General features: G+C 42.4%; 1 protein-coding gene across 1 annotated transcript in view; it reads right to left on the bottom strand.

The window, feature by feature from the left end:
* Positions 1 to 1,241: 1,241 nt before the first annotated feature.
* Positions 1,242 to 16,776, bottom strand: part of LOC128696256 (uncharacterized) — a 162,040-nt gene continuing 146,505 nt past the window's right edge. The window contains exon 6 of the mRNA XM_053787396.2: positions 1,242 to 4,368. Coding sequence (XP_053643371.2) covers positions 2,719 to 4,368 — 1,650 coding nt within the window. The 3' untranslated portion in view covers positions 1,242 to 2,718. The remainder of the gene's footprint in view (positions 4,369 to 16,776) is intronic.

The following is a 16,776-nucleotide window of genomic DNA, read 5'->3' as shown; positions in this document are numbered from 1 at the left end:
AGCTGAGCTGGTGGCGATTCAGCAGGCATTGTCACATGCTCTACGACATCGACTCCGACCTGTCATACATGTTGATTCCACGTCTGCAATCAATGCCCTCTCTCATCCTCAACCACAGGACAATGTTCACCTCATCACATCGATCCTGAGCATAATGACAGCCTTAGAAGTTCAGGGTAACAGATCGACATTGAACTGGATCCCCAGCCATGCTGGCATCCGGGGAAATGAGGCGGCAGATGATGCAGCCAAGGCAGCAACAGACTATCCACATGTTGGGATTACTGTCCCAATCAGCCTACGACAGACCAAACTGGTGGCTGCCAGAGCCATGAAACTTATGGGGGAGGTCTTAGGTGATACCCCATCTCAACAGTGGTACCGAGTAGCGACTCAGGGAGAACCCCCTCCATATGATAGAAGCTGGTCCAGAGCGCAGTGTACCGCCATCCATCGGCTTCGTTTGGGCTTTCCCACAGCCAAGATGATGGTAGACAAGGCTGAGGAGGAGATGTGCCAGTACTGTCAGCACGTTGTCCAGCGGCCCCTAACACACTATCTTCTGGAGTGCGAAGTTACTGAGACACTCCGCAGGCAACTAGGAGTGATATTCCCTCCCGAAGAGGTACCAGAGATGACTGCGGCCACACTAGTGTACCATGGAGTCAACGAACCAGACAAGCTGTTGCCTGTGATAACGACATATCCTCCTCCTCGCTAGTGTCCATAGTTAGGAGTACATACGGTGTTGTCGCTTATGAGATGCACCAGTTGAACTGACCAGAAGAGTGCTTGAGCAGCATATGTCGCATCATTGTAGAAACCTTTCTCCCTCGGGAGCCAGAGACGGGTCATCGCAAGATTGAGACCCGTGCCAGGACTACGGTCTTGGCGAACATTATACATACACTTCAACTCCATATTGTTTCAGACTTTGGAACAATGCTCTTCTCCAGACTGAGGGACTGACCATATCAAAACTTTAATGGTGATGGACTGATTACATCGTCTTCAAGTCTCTTCTGCTTCTATCAACTTTTCTGTACTCGACTGAAGAAGCCTACTGTGTAGGCGAAACGTTTCGAAATAAAGATACCTAACTGTTGCATATGTGTCTTACCTAACAACCTGTCGGTATTTTATACCATTTTAATGTTCAACCTATTAACCTGACTGATTACTGTCAGTCTTACAGCAGGAGAAAGCCAGCCACAACACACACTTTTAAACATTCAGGGGGGGGGCTGTCAATCACGAGTACACTGAACACTGTTACACTCATCAAGATGAGTCCTTGATGATGCCTGGTTTGTGAGTCCAGACCAGGGTAAAGGATCCAGCTCACCTGATCGCTGGATAAGTGGAACTTGGCACCCTAGGTGAATATACAACGCAGTAAAATAATACTTTAAGAAGCTCTTGTATTTGGTGACCTCACGAGAGTATTAATACCAACACAACTTTAGTTTGCACAAATAACCCGCAAATAGGAGAGAGAGAGAAGCGTATGACAAAGTTTCAGTCCGACTTGTAACATTTACAAGTCACACTGTGACTTGTAAATGACAAATGGCTACAGCACTAGCACTGCCTACACCAGACAATCACTGCATCTCACTAACACTGTCTACACAACACTAATACAGTCTACATAACAATAACACTGTCTACACCGAGCACTTTCAACACTTCACTATCTCTGTCCACTTTGTTAATGTCTTAGTCAGTGTAGGCTGTAGAGTTCATTGTAAAGTCAACTGTTTGTCGTTAGTGTCAGCTGCAGTAGCTGCGTAACACATCATGGATGGTGTATACGCCTGTATTTACCTAAGCCACCTACAGGTTTGCTCGGAGAGAGGAGAGAAGCTCCGGTTACATGATTTAAGATCTCTTCTCCATCAAGGGGGTGAACAGAAGTGAATGTTTTAAGTGGCAAAGATAAGCATCCATCATGGTTTCCCTAGGGCAGTGTCCTCATCGTCCCTAGCTCTTTCGTTATTGGAACTACCATAGTTAACGAGCGGCTGCGACACGTGTGTGGGATGAGGGCGTGCATATAAAATGGTTTTAGAACACACACCTCTCTATGCCTCAGGCCGAAGGCCTTTCCGGAATGGTGCAGTCCTCTTTGTGTTATTCCTAAAGCCAAGCTTTTTTCCGCATCATGTTACGAGATTCGGACTTTCAAAATTCAGTTCTCGCAGTAGTCTATAATATTGAACTAAGACACAGGGTAAAATAAAGAATAATAATCTTGTCAGCTATCATGGTCTGTACATTGGTTATTTTAGAAAAAGCAAAAAAGCAGCCTAATGGAGATGAAATGTATCATTACATAATAGGGTAAATTTCCCTCGGCTGATAACATGGAAGCAGACAATCTCGAAGAAATGGGTTTCAGGCTCTTCGAAATAACTTTTTTTTTTCTAACAAAATTGGATAAAGAAAAATATAAATCATGCTCTTCGAAATCAGTGTAACCCAATTCTTTGAGTTTGTCTGCTTCCAAGTGATCAACTGGGGTTTTTTTTCTTCTCTCTTACGGCATCCCATTGTGGCGATCCTGAAAATGAACCCCTGTTTGTTTAATTTCATAAGAAACTTGTTAATGTTTACATGATATCACAGAAATGGGTAGTGTTTATGCGAATGTCTTGTGTAAGCCAAAAGACAGCATTCTTGGACACATTATTTGGTCACTGGAATTAGACACCAAACTCACACAGACCGCTTCTTGAGCGTTAATTTCAGAGACCCAAACTTGTCACAGATGTTAGCTGTGGCTCGAGGCAAGTCAGGTAGGGAACCCTTAGAGAGGAAGTTTCCCAGTGCCCTGCCTACCCCGAATACAGAGAATTTCCTCTGGCGTCCACCTTTGGTAGAACTACCACCATCTTCATCTGTTCCATTTTCTAAATGATCAAAAAGAAACTTTTTTGGTAGTCCTGGAGTCGTGCAACCTGCTGATAAAGGAGAGGAACAGCGGTGCTCATTAGTCTCTGTTTTGCTCGATTGTGCACTGCTTAAATCTTTTCTGGATAACTTAACTCCAGAAAATTTAGATGATCGTTTGTCTTGATGAAGACCAGGGGACTGTGATCGATTTAGAACACCTTCCTCTTTGCAACTGAGGTTAGTTTCACATTTTTTAATGGTGACAATTTCTACCTTCCCGCTACTTTTAAAAGATTTGTTACGATACCTACACGAACATTCTGATTTTTTTACATTTTTTTTAGTGTCCAACATAAATGACCTCCCTCTGGAGAACAGCGAAAGATTTAACTCCTGATTCTTTAAATTGGAGAAGAATCTTTCTTTCTTTGATCCTTTGACGGAACTAGTACCGTGTCCAGGAGGAGACTTATCCTCGCAGGCCCATCTTTCCGTGTATTCCTCTGGAGAGCTTAATGACCGGCACAAATTCCCACGCATGTTACCTGAATCAGGAAACTTATGTTTATTATCGTTTTTGGTGTTCTGTTTTTCCTCCTTCGACGAAGTAATGTTAGATGCTGTTAGGATTCTAGGTGAGGAGTTCGGTGTCGAGGTCCTGTTTTTTGTTGATGGGTTCCTAGAAAATGAGGTGTTCGATGCTCTGCTTTTGTCTGTTGCTGCTGGAAACCTCGAAGTTGGGGTGTTCAATGCTGAGGTCATGTCTAATGTTGCTGCTATCCTCGAAGGCGAGGAATTCGTAGATGAGATTATATCTTTTGCTGAAGTTCTTTCTGTTGCTACTGCTGGAAACCTCGTAGCCCAAATGCTCGATGATGAGGTTTCGTCTCTACCTTCTGTGAGACTCGAGGGTGAGGGGTTTGTTGCTGAGGTTCTGTCTGTTGCTAATGGCAGCCTCGAAGGTGAGCTGTTTGGTGATTGCCTATATGAATGATTGTTTAAAGAATTAGCACTATAAATATTTTCAGAGATGTAAAGAGGAGAGCTGAAAGATCGTACAGTTAGTTTCTTTCTGTTATTATGACTTACTTTTCTATTCGTCCTCTCATTATCATGTCTCCTCACTTCACTGGTTTCCCCATAAACACTCCGATCACGACATTTTCCATTCCCTACAGTCCCACTTCGCAAAAGTCGATTCCCATTCTTGTTACATTTATGTGAATTTCCTGAGAAGCAACATTGTGTGCAAGTGTGATTGTCAGGTAAAAAGGTACTTCTACAAGAGCAAGAACAGATAACAGGGTCGAAGACAAAAGCCGCGAGACTGGGGCACCGGCAGGCGTTGATTTTGGCCCGTCTAATGAGCGAAGTGAAGATGGGAACGATGTCCTCGCTTGTTTCCGCCACGGATACCTCGGCGAAGGCACAGCCGAAGAGCATTGAAGCTGTTTTTCCTTCGTAGTATGTGACCTGCGAGCAAAGATGGTGAGTGATCAATAGGTGTTACACGTTATACAGAAGGGTACGGAAAACACAAGATAATTCAACTTGCAAGAGAAAGTGAATGGTAAGGACCGTCTAATAAATTTTGCCCACATTTATTAGAGGCGTTAATCTCGAAACGAGCAAAACGTTGTTTGTTTCTCTTTATAACAGTGTATTATAGCATATTGCATTATATACATGAATTGAAACGTTATATGGAAAATTTATTTTCTGTCATGTTGACATTAAACCCACTAGAGGTAAACGTTACCGCACGATATTTCTGTTTTTAAAGCTGAATAGAGGCTTAGATTCTGAAAATTCCTTCGAATTCCAGTGTCGAACAGTGTGATTTAAGAATACTAAAGAACATAGTTTAAATCTAAAATGAAATGTACATACCTTGTCACAAACTTGGTTAAAAAAAAATGTTCAATAGTACAAGATAATCACTGCTTAATTATATAAGTTTAGGATTTGTTACTGTTTTCGAAAAAAACACAATTATTGTTTGTTTTGCATTTTCATCGATAAAATTACTTAAAGCATGTACTTAAACACTTCCATTTGATTTTGTTGAGTCCATAAAATATTTACGTAAATACATATTTAATGAGAGCTTCGGAAAGCAACTTCAGTCGTATGTTTTGGTTTATTCTCTTCAAGAAAGGAGCCTCTGTTTTGGTAAAGAGATTTTGATCCTACTTTCTTGGATGAGCCCACTTTCTCTCACATTCTCCAAGCACTGCATGACCCCTAAAATGCATAAAAATAATTACATAAGTATGGAAGAGGCTTGTATGTAGTGTTTATATTTCAGTAACGATGCAGAAAAATTGCATGAGAAAGGTACGGTATGTTCCATCACTTGGTACAGTGTGTTCCATCTAGATACACTGTGCTAATCACCCAGTACGATGTGTCCCATCAGCCGACACAATGCTCTTCATCACCACAGAGCACAAAGTGTAGGCAAGAGGCTATCCACAAGCAAATTTCCCACCAATTGACAATGAGTTAGAACTCTCCTCCATACTCATCACCTGTGACCTCCATTCCTTTTGTTCACGTTTTTACCTCAACACCTCCACCTCTCAGCTTCCTCTTAAGACATCTTTCATTTCCGTGGCACAATACTCAGTGCCCTTTAACGGCACAGCGCTTTCCATGAGAATAAATAATACCATGAATTATCTGATGAGGTCAACCTTCCAAGCCTACGCCGCGACGCAAGATGATGTCTGGATATTCTTTAGCTGTTAAGGACCTTTGCAGTGAGGCATCTCGATGCTGGCGAAAGGCTTTTGATCCGAAAATTTAAGTTACCCCTCCTCTTGATAGAATATGATTACCTTCTATTCCAAAGGTGCTGTATGACCCCTAAGAGTTTAGCTCTTCCCCACGAATATAATAACTTTTTGGAAGGAAGCAGAAACAAAGCTACATTGTTCAGTATGATGTGACTAATTCACGAAAAGAATGAATGAAGGTCGCCCCAAGATTGCATGATTCACCCCGCAGTAACCGGAAGGTTACCTGAAGATGATTTCGGGAAGGGAGGGGGGGGGAGGGTCACCGTCCCCACGCCCCGGTTCTACATGAGGCCTGGTTGATAGCCTGATGAACCAGGTTGATAGTCATGGTGAGAATATGAGAATACTGTCAGCGTAAGTAAAGACGTCCAGCTTACAATACTGCTGTAAGAGTTTTTTTTTTTTTTTTTACATTTACATAGCCACATCATTATACGAGGTAACGCTTCCCTATGGCTGTAAAATACTACTACTACTACTACTAATAACAATAATAATAATAACTATATAATAGTTTATTTATATTAAAAATATTAAATAAAATTTTATCTCCTACCTCCTATTTTACGAGTTAGAATCATTCGTAATTACACTTCTCTAGTCATTTTTTAAAAGTTCTCTAATTATTCTTCAAACATTCTCTAATTATTCTTTAAATTTTCTATAACTGTTATTTAGATATTCTCTAACTGTTCTTAAATTTTTCTCTAAACGCATAATAAGAGATAGAATACAATACAAGGATGTGAAGAAAGGGTCAAAATGTAAAATGTTTGTAGGTCAAAGGGATGAAAGGAACGAGGGAAAGCTGAAAGCAAGAGTGAGGGTCATAAAAGTGTTGTAAAACCAGAGGGTAGACCAAGAAATTAACAGTGAGGGGTAAAATCCGAGAGTTAGAAGAGGAAAAATGTTAGAGGTCGTGTACCCATGGAGGACACCAAGTCCATCCACAGGAGCTTAATCAAAGTTTATTGCAGTTTTGGACAGTATAGTATAAACCTTGGTAATATTTTCTGACAAGTGATTACGAAAAAGACGCGTGAGCAAACACTTGAATATTATCAACGTTTCTGTTTTGGGGTATTAACCACGTTTAACAGAGGATTAAGAATAACATTAATAAAAGAGGCGAGTGGGCCTGTGTTTAGTGAAGACCTGCTTAGCTTGATCTCTGTTCTTGGCATACTGTGGCCTACTGAGGGTTAGTTCCTGAACGGGAAAGAGGAAACCACCAGCGACAGTGATGAGACCTGCTACAAGACTGGAAACTGATGGAAAGGAAAGGACTGAACCTGAAGATGAGAAAAGTTTTGAGACTGCTGTGGCGACTGCAGATTTCTTTTCTATGCTGCATGGCGAGTGTAAATGGGGCATCGAGAACATACCAATGATGAATGTTCTGGGGAAATTATCAGATTAAGTTTATGGACAGGGCTCTTGTTACTGAGGACAGAAAAGGAGGCTGAGTGTGTGTTTTCCTTGGGCAGGGATACAAGATACTGTCAGCCGACTCTAAAACATCATGGGCTGGTAATCTGAACGTGACTATCTGCCTCAGTGCTGGCGATAATGAAGTTCGGAAGCGTAGAAGTGGGAACCTGATTAGCAGGTATAGAACAGCAATAAATGTAATTAAGATGAAGAGAAGGATCCCTGTAATATGTGGCATTTTGCCGAGGAGGTAAAATGGAAATGAATTGATGTCCAAAGCAATTGGTGTTAATTGTTGGATGGAGAAAAACAGAGACTACTTCTACGGCAGGAATAACACGTATGTCAGGGATGGAGCTGTGTGGGAAATTGATCTAGAAGAGTCTTGGCAAGAGGCTTAACCATGTTCTAGCCGTTGTTTAGTTAAAATTGTTATTTATTTACTTCAATGGATGTTTTCTTCCTTGGCAACGGATCTTCATTCAGCAATATGCCCAACAGTTTTACCTAGAATAACAGCTTCTGCAACATAGCTGTGACTCTTGTCTGATAGCTTTTGTTTAGATCTATTTCCCACCTAGCAACAGTTCACAAGTATGGAGGTAGGACTTCAGTAGACCTACAGGTTCTTCTGAAATCCTAGACTTCATCATCACATATTTGTTCAACTTGTTTTTAAAGCTGTGCAATTTTATAGCTTCAGCATACCTAACCTGATTCTTCGCCTCACTCCTCTTCCTAGATATAGGCTCATCCTCTCTCTCTCTCTCTCTCTCTCTCTCTCTCTCTCTCTCTCTCTCTCTCTCTCTCTCTCTCTCTCTTCAAGATCTGTTTGTAACGATAAAACCCGCTTCGTGGGCTAAACGTAAAAAAAAAAAAAAGGTTCCCATTATACTGGTTTTGTGTTTCTTCTTCCATCGTGTCTGTATTTTTTATTACTTCTCCCCGTTGTTGCAGGTATATTGATGTTCACTCAGGATAAGTTGACTTTTACCTGCCTCCCCTTCATATTTTTTGGACCAGTGTCCATAGGGATTGGTTTAGACGTTTGTCGTGGAAGCAAGGGGTGTAAGATTGCACCCCTTGCTTCCTCTTCCTTCAAGCTGTCTTGGCACCTTCCCACGCCTTCAGGCTTCCTTGACACCTTCCTCTCCTTTCAGGCTCCCTTGACACCTTCCTTTTCCTCCAGGCTCCCTTACCACCTTCATCCTCCCGTCCTTCTTGATATCTCCCTCCTCTCCAGAATTCCCCCGACACCTCCCTGCTCTCCGGACCCCCGCGTCCCCCGCCCCTGCCTTACCTCGTTACCATTTCCCCATCTCCCTGCAATCAAGAAATTCTTGGTTACTTTCCCATGTCTAGACGAGTTTCCCTCCTTCCCCCCTCCTTGCGTCTCTACTTTACTCCTTCCTCCTTACAAAACTCCCTCCAGGAATCTTCCCACCCATTTCTCCTGACAGACAAAACACCATTACTACCACCACTACTACCATTACCACCTCCCGCCACTTGGCTATCATCTCGCTATCATGAACGCGATTCATGTCATCTGGATGTAAGAAAAGCCGCTACTCACAGCTCGGTCTTCAAAGGATAACTTCCCGTCCATTAGCAGCGACGTAAGGGTGGCTACCCTCGCTTATTCTACCTCACAGCTTCCTGTAAATACTGACACATGATGCAGTAGCTTGAGCCTGGTTACAATCACATCTATTAGTTTACCATACACACACACTTACACACGATGATTATATGCAGCCAGCTTTGTACTTCTTAAACACTATGTGCTAGATTGTCTGCTTATTGAGGAATATGTAAACTGACAGTATATAAACCAATAAATGTATGTTAAGTTAGGTTATTAATGAAAATAATAAACTGTGCTTGAAATGATGTAACTATCCTGTGTTTGCTTGTAACAGATAATTTACTGCAACCAGTCATTGAAGAAAATAGTACAACTTTCGGGGCTGTGTTTCTACACCTTTGTGTATTCATAGTGAATTTTAAACAAACTTCTTTATCTTTCAAATAAAGTGTTAGAGCTTGGAAACACACACTTAAGGTGTTGACCGTGCGTTGACCGGGCGGTGGAGGCGGCGGCGACGGAGGCTGTAGCGGCTCGCATGGCCAAGCACAGCGGAAGTGATTAGGGAGGGGGGAGGGGGAAGCATTACCCTCCATCCAAATGATGGGAGAGGAGGGTGTCACTTTCCTCCTCACAGATAGGATAAGAAAGGTTGTTACCTTCCTCTCCGCTCTGAAAGGGAAACTGTCTCCCACTTGCTGTAGCATCAAGTATTATGATCTTTTCTGATCAGGAAACCACTTGTGTTTGAACAGCAAGAAACGTATTCACTAAACTGTAACGCAGTGACTGACAGGCTTGGGATGGAATATTGTCACCTGTATTACACAGACAAACTCAGATGTCACGAGAGAAACTCTGTCATCCTTGTCTATTCCACACGAAAGCTCTTAAAAAAAGACAGGGCCACTACATTCAACATTACATATCTGAATGCCTACTTATTTGTGACTTGAGGCCCGATGGAATAAGGTGTTAAAGAACCTCTATAAATACTTTATTCACTCAGAGGTGTTTGAGAATCTTTTCACTCTTCACCCTAAATCTGGCAGCACTATCTGGCATCCTGGCAAGACACTATTTGTATGTGAAGTGTACTTCGCAAATTGCATGTAAACACATGAACATACTTGTGTGAAAAAAATCATAAGTGTACTGACTGACTGAGAGTTTTGGGGGGGAGGCAGAAGAGTTGGTACACTTCGGGCAAAGTGCCTCAGAGACACTGCAGATTCCAGCAAAATGGAAATAATAAGACACCCATATGGAGAAAGAATAACTTCAGTATGTGTTTAAGTTGGTCTGAAATGTTAATTTAAATTACCTATACACTTCTTTTCTATGGAATTAGTTGGGCATCATTATCTATGTTAATCTGTTTAGATATATGTATTTGTAATTTACTTTTTCACTGCAGTTTTACTATTATTTATTGTTGAAATTGTGGAGCAGTAGGCCTATCTCACTGAGTTGTCATCTTCTCTGAGTGAGGGTATCAATTCACATATAATGTGTGTTTCTCTTGCCTCTTCTTATTCCCTTGAAGATATGTGTGTGTAAGCACATAAAAGCGCTCAGGCTCTCTCTCTCTCTCTCTCTCTCTCTCTCTCTCTCACACACACACACACACACACACACACCAATGAAGAGTCGGGGCCAGGAGCTGTGTCTCCACCCCTGCAACCACGAATATATATATATATATATATATATATATATATATATATATATATATATATATATATATATATATATATATATATATAGAGAGAGAGAGAGAGAGAGAGAGAGATATTGTGTGTGTGTGTGTGTGTGTGTGTGTACTCACCTAGTTGTGGTTCCGGAGAGAGAGAGATTCAAAGCCAGGCAGCTATGGGTCTATGTTGGTAACATGTGATATTAACATATGATTGGTTAGACTGGGAACTTTGCTCCTTGTTTGCTTGAGGTGTGTGTTGCTTACACATAGTAAGCAACAAACACAAACGTTATTGTTTGTGTTTGCTGGGAGCTTAAGTTTTGTATGGATAGTTATAGGAGAGTGTGAGAACATTGCTGTTTGTTTAAATTTGAGTATTGTTTTCGTAAAGTGAAAGAGTGTATCGCTGTGTTTGCTGGAAGCTTAAGTTGTTTAAACGTTGTAAGAACGTTCCTGTTTGCTAGAATTGAGTGTTTGTGTGATATTGCGAACCTCCCTCTTGTCTTGTTTACACGAATGGGGAGAGTGAGGGTCGCTTGAATAGCCAGGTGGGAGCCCTGGGAGGGACGATTACCAGGGGGCAATTAAATAAATCACAGTTACGTATGACGCAGCGCGATAAACTGAGAATGCGAAGGGGAAAGGATAGGGAGAGAGAGATGAGGAGGGTGTAGGGAATGAGGTAGGAAAAGGGGAGAGAGAGAGAGAGAGAGAAACTGTGAAAAAAGAGGAAAAAAACTAATGTACTGAGGGAGAGATTGAGAGAGAAGGATATAGAAAAATATAGATAAAAATATTAATTGTCTTGTTATTGATCCTGGTTTGGGATAAAATATTTACCAGCTGATTTTTCGTTCTAAATAGACTTTTTCTTTCTAAAAACAGTATTCAATAACTTTTTAGTTAAAAAATATTAAAACAGAAAGGAGGTTGCTAAAATCAAAGACAGATTTTGAGGCTGATTTATTATTCAGTATAAAGGTGTAATGTTATATATTTTAGCACAGCTGCTCAATACTCAACACAGACAGTGTCAGCCAGAGCAGACGTCGATACAGTCCTACACCAGTTATCTAACATTCTTTCAGGGATACAGTGTAATCCCTCCAGGGGTTTTTAGTAGGATTACTATGAATGCGGTATACTAGGGATTGGAGTTTTCTACCAGCCAGGCATTCAGCCGTAGTGAGGTTCTTGACGATACTGAGTTTGTTGTTTCTTCATTACCAACCCTGGGATCTTGCATGTTGGTCAGCTTCCACCTTGCGCAACTACACCAATATTCAAAGCGAACCATAGCGAATCTCCAGCCTATGAGGCTGGAGATTCGCTAGAGGGGCTTTACTGAGGTAGCTGTAAGCCGTTTTCAAGTTTATCAGACGGGCTGGCGCTACCGCGGTAATTTTGGCTGATGTGAACCTCCAGTGAAATACAAGGTTTGTTGTATCTGTCGTCTCAGTTTATATTCATTATGTGGTGTTCTCTCCTAATCCCCGACTTTCATAACCACACATTAACTGTGGTTAAAGTCAAATAACATATCAGACCATATTATGACAGTCTGTGTTAAGTAGTGATCAGGTATCCTAAACATCTGCAGCCAGTGCGTTAACAGTTGGACCAGCTTCTCTAATAGGTGTATTTCTCCTCACCATAGGGAGGTTATTAAGGGCCCAACTGTGACCATAAGTGCAGGTTTTTACGTTTAACCACCAGAGCCAGGTGGCCCGGTGGTTGACACACTGATCAGGAGTCTATGGAAAGAAAGCAGTTTGTCAGCAAACAAACAAATAAGAATGTATCAGCTGATAGTGGCGCATGAAATTTGAAATAATGGGTGCTCCTTGCAGTCCTACATGGTGCTTCTTCTTTTCATTAATGACAGCATCATATTCTTTCTTCTCTAAATATTGCATTTGACTTTTTGCACATGGATAAAACTATTAAATATCGATCAAGAATAATAAAGTTGGATAACGTGCATATTTAACTCTCTATTCGTTGATAATATGCTTGAGGTCAAGGCAGTCCAGAAAGTGTTTTCAACTAGTATTCTGGAGCACTGACGACAGAACTGCAGTGTGGAGGCGAGCTCAGGTGATGCAAGAATGCCGTATAATTACACGAGGGAGTGCAATTATACGGCATTCTTCCAACCTCCCTCTCCTACACCTGTTATTCAGGTGTAGGAGAGGGAGAGAGAGAGAGAGACCGAGACTGATAGTATTTCATTTCTTATTTGCATTTCAAGAAAAAGACCTAATGATCGTAGTTTCCTGTATCCCGTAATAAGTTTATAGTATAAGCATTTAAAATTCTCAGTGGTTTTGTACATACATTTTTTCCTCTTTCCTCTTTTCAATCCAGCAACCTCTCTTTGTGAAGACAATTTTTTTTTCACTATCTCATCTAAACAGTTTCGTATATAGTTTATATTTATGTCTTCTTGTTCTCCCTATTGTCTTACATAAAAACTCCATCTTTTCAACTTCTCGCATCTTAATAAACTTTATATGTCATTGCTAATTTACTTCTCCTGCCTTCTGGCTAGGACGTATCTTAGGCCTTGAAACTTTCTGTATAAATCATATGGTCTCAAGCAATTTTTTTTTTTTCAATATTTTGCCACCCATATCTTCGAGAGCTATTTTAAATTTAACTAGTATAGCATAAGAGTGTCTCACTACTATATTTTTTTGTATTAGGGTAGATAAAAAAAAAATCTTTGCGTACATTATTTTTCCTAACAAAATTATAGTTACAGCTCCCATCTCGCCTTGCAGCGATTTCCATCTCTTCGGGCCTGTGAAGAAACCTTTGAGAGGACAATGTTCCAACACAGATCATGTTTACATAAATGGTTTAGAAAACCGACAAGTTGATAAATGAGACACATGTGCAACATTTGGGTATCTTTATTCTGGAAACGTTTCGCTAGCCAGTGGCTTCTTCAGTCCAGTGCAGAGAAATGCGAAAGATGAGGAGTTTGAGGTTATCAGTCCCTCAGCCTGGAGTTGATGGGTTCAGTACACTAGTCTTGATATAAGTGCAGAATGTTTGCAGAGATGGAACATACGTATATAGTGCTGACAGATGCGGTGGAGTAGTGCTAGGCGGAATCACTAGTGGAAGTAGGTCGAACCTATAGGTTAGATAAATTTTGAAGAATTCCTTGCATCAGTATTCCAAGTTGTTGTTTTGTCTGACAGTTTGAATAAATGATGATGTAATGACAGCTGTTCGTTGCTAGCCAGTGACATATAAGCAAAGACTTTCTCCTTGGTGAATAACGTTAATTTTCAGCTTTTGTCACTTTTTTTATATTACTGACCTTAAGACCGTGTACATTATAGCAAATCTCCTCAGATAATAACCATCTTATATCAGATAGGACATTGGGACATCATCTCCAAACTTGGCTGGTTTATTTAGATTTTGTATATTGTGTTATTATATAAAATGTTTAGAAAACCGACAAGCGAAGGAATATGATAAAAATCTTTATGGTGGAAAAGTTTCCCCAATCAGTGGTTGTATCAGTTAACTAGGGAGAAATGCGGTGTTTGAGGTGGTCAGTCCCTCAACCTGGAGAAGTGTTCAGTCCCTCAACCTGGAGAAGTGTTCAGTCTTTCAGCCTGGAGAAGTGTTCAGTCTCTCAGCCTGGAGAAGTGTTCAGTCTCTCAGCCTGGAGAAGTGTTCAGTCTCTCAGCCTGGAGAAGTGTTCAGTCTCTCAGCCTGGAGAAGTGTTCAGTCCCTCAGCCTGGAGAAGTGTTCAGTCCCTCAACCTGGAGAAGTGTTCAGTCCCTCAACCTGGAGAAGTGTTCAGTCCCTCAACCTGGAGAAGTGTTCAGTCCCTTAACCTGGAGAAGTGTTCAGTCCCTCAACCTGGAGAAGTGTTCAGTCCCTTAACCTGGAGAAGTGTTCAGTCCCTCAACCTGGAGAAGTGTTCAGTCCCTCAATCTGGAGAAGTGTTCAGTCTCTCAGCCTGGAGAAGTGTTCAGTCTCTCAGCCTGGAGAAGTGTTCAGTCCCTCAACCTGGAGAAGTGTTCAGTCTCTCAGCCTGGAGAAGTGTTCAGTCCCTCAACCTGGAGAAGTGTTCAGTCCCTCAACCTGGAGAAGTGTTCAGTCCCTCAACCTGGAGAAGTGTTCAGTCTCAGCCTGGAGAAGTGTTCACTTCCTCAACCTGGAGAAGTGTTCAGTCCCTCAGCCTGGAGAAGTGTTCAGTCTTTCAACCTGGAGAAGTGTTCAGTCCCTCAACCTGGAGAAGTGTTCAGTCTCTCAACCTGGAGAAGTGTTCAGTCCCTCAACCTGGAGAAGTGTTCAGTCCCTCAGCCTGGAGAAGTGTTCAGTCCCTCAGCCTGGAGAAGTGTTCAGTCTTTCAACCTGGAGAAGTGTTCAGTCCCTCAACCTGGAGAAGTGTTCAGTCTCTCAGCCTGGAGAAGTGTTCAGTCCCTCAACCTGGAGAAGTGTTCAGTCTCTCAACCTGGAGAAGTGTTCAGTCCCTCAACCTGGAGAAGTGTTCAGTCTCTCAACCTGGAGAAGTGTTCAGTCCCTCAACCTGGAGAAGTGTTCAGTCTCTCAACCTGGAGAAGTGTTCAGTCATTCAACCTGGAGAAGTGTTCAGTCTCTCAGCCTGGAGAAGTGTTCAGTCCCTCAACCTGGAGAAGTATTCAGTCTCTTAGCCTGGAGAAGTGTTCAGTCTCTCAACCTGGAGAAGTGTTCAGTCCCTCAACCTGGAGAAGTGTTCAGTCTCTCAGCCTGGAGAAGTGTTCAGTCCCTCAACCTGGAGAAGTGTTCAGTCCCTCAGCCTGGAGAAGTGTTCAGTCCCTCAGCCTGGAGAAGTGTTCAGTCTCTCAGCCTGGAGAAGTGTTCAGTCCCTCAACCTGGAGAAGTGTTCAGTCCCTCAGCCTGGAGAAGTGTTCAGTCCCTCAACCTGGAGAAGTGTTCAGTCCCTCAGCCTGGAGAAGTGTTCAGTCCCTCAGCCTGGAGAAGTGTTCAGTCCCTCAGCCTGGAGAAGTGTTCAGTCTCTCAACCTGGAGAAGTGTTCAGTCCCTCAACCTGGAGAAGTGTTCAGTCCCTCAGCCTGGAGAAGTGTTCAGTCCCTCAGCCTGGAGAAGTGTTCAGTCCCTCAACCTGGAGAAGTGTTCAGTCCCTCATCCTGGAGAAGTGTTCAGTCCCTCAGCCTGGAGAAGTGTTCAGTCCCTCAGCCTGGAGAAGTGTTCAGTCCCTCAACCTGGAGAAGTGTTCAGTCCCTCAGCCTGGAGAAGTGTTCAGTCCCTCAACCTGGAGAAGTGTTCAGTCCCTCAGCCTGGAGAAGTGTTCAGTCCCTCAGCCTGGAGAAGTGTTCAGTCCCTCAGCCTGGAGAAGTGTTCAGTCTCTCAGCCTGGAGAAGTGTTCAGTCTCTCAGCCTGGAGAAGTGTTCAGTCCCTCAGCCTGGAGAAGTGTTCAGTCCCTCAGCCTGGAGAAATGTTCAGTCTCTCAGCCTGGAGAAGTGTTCAGTCCCTCAGCCTGGAGAAGTGTTCAGTCCCTCAACCTGGAGAAGTGTTCAGTCCCTCAACCTGGAGAAGTGTTCAGTCCCTCAACCTGGAGAAGTGTTCAGTCCCTCAGCCTGGAGAAGTGTTCAGTCCCTCAACCTGTAGAAGTGTTCAGTCCCTCAACCTGGAGAAGTGTTCAGTCCCTCAACCTGGAGAAGTGTTCAGTCCCTCAGCCTGGAGAAGTGTTCAGTCCCTCAACCTGGAGAAGTGTTCAGTCTCTCAGCCTGGAGAAGTGTTCAGTCCCTCAGCCTGGAGAAGTGTTCAGTCCCTCAACCTGGAGAAGTGTTCAGTCTCTCAGCCTGGAGAAGTGTTCAGTCCCTCAACCTGGAGAAGTGTTCAGTCCCTCAACCTGGAGAAGTGTTCAGTCCCTCAGCCTGGAGAAGTGTTCAGTCCCTCAACCTGGAGAAGTGTTCAGTCTCTCAGCCTGGAGAAGTGTTCAGTCTCTCAGCCTGGAGAAGTGTTCAGTCCCTCAACCTGGAGAAGTGTTCAGTCTCTCAGCCTGGAGAAGTGTTCAGTCTCTCAGCCTGGAGAAGTGTTCAGTCTCTCAGCCTTGATAAAAATATCATTGTTATATCGCGTGTTGTTAAATCATGTTTTCAAATGAGTCTTAATGACAGTAATTGATTTGTCACCGAAACACTGATTATACATCACAGTCTTCAGAAGTTGCAAGTTAATTCTTTGCGTTTTATTATACACATTTTTTTTTTTTGACAAAGATAATTTTTTTTTTGTCCTACATTAGTCTTCCTATTTTGGTTCTCATATTACTATTCCATGGAATTATACCTATTTTAATAATTTCTTGCTTGGTCTAATTCTCATTAT

This window comes from Cherax quadricarinatus, chromosome 39 (genome assembly GCF_038502225.1).
Source record: "Cherax quadricarinatus isolate ZL_2023a chromosome 39, ASM3850222v1, whole genome shotgun sequence".
NCBI classification, from domain to species: Eukaryota; Metazoa; Arthropoda; class Malacostraca; order Decapoda; family Parastacidae; genus Cherax; species Cherax quadricarinatus.
Note: the sequence above shows the minus strand (reverse complement) of the source record. Positions and strands in the feature narration are given on the sequence as shown.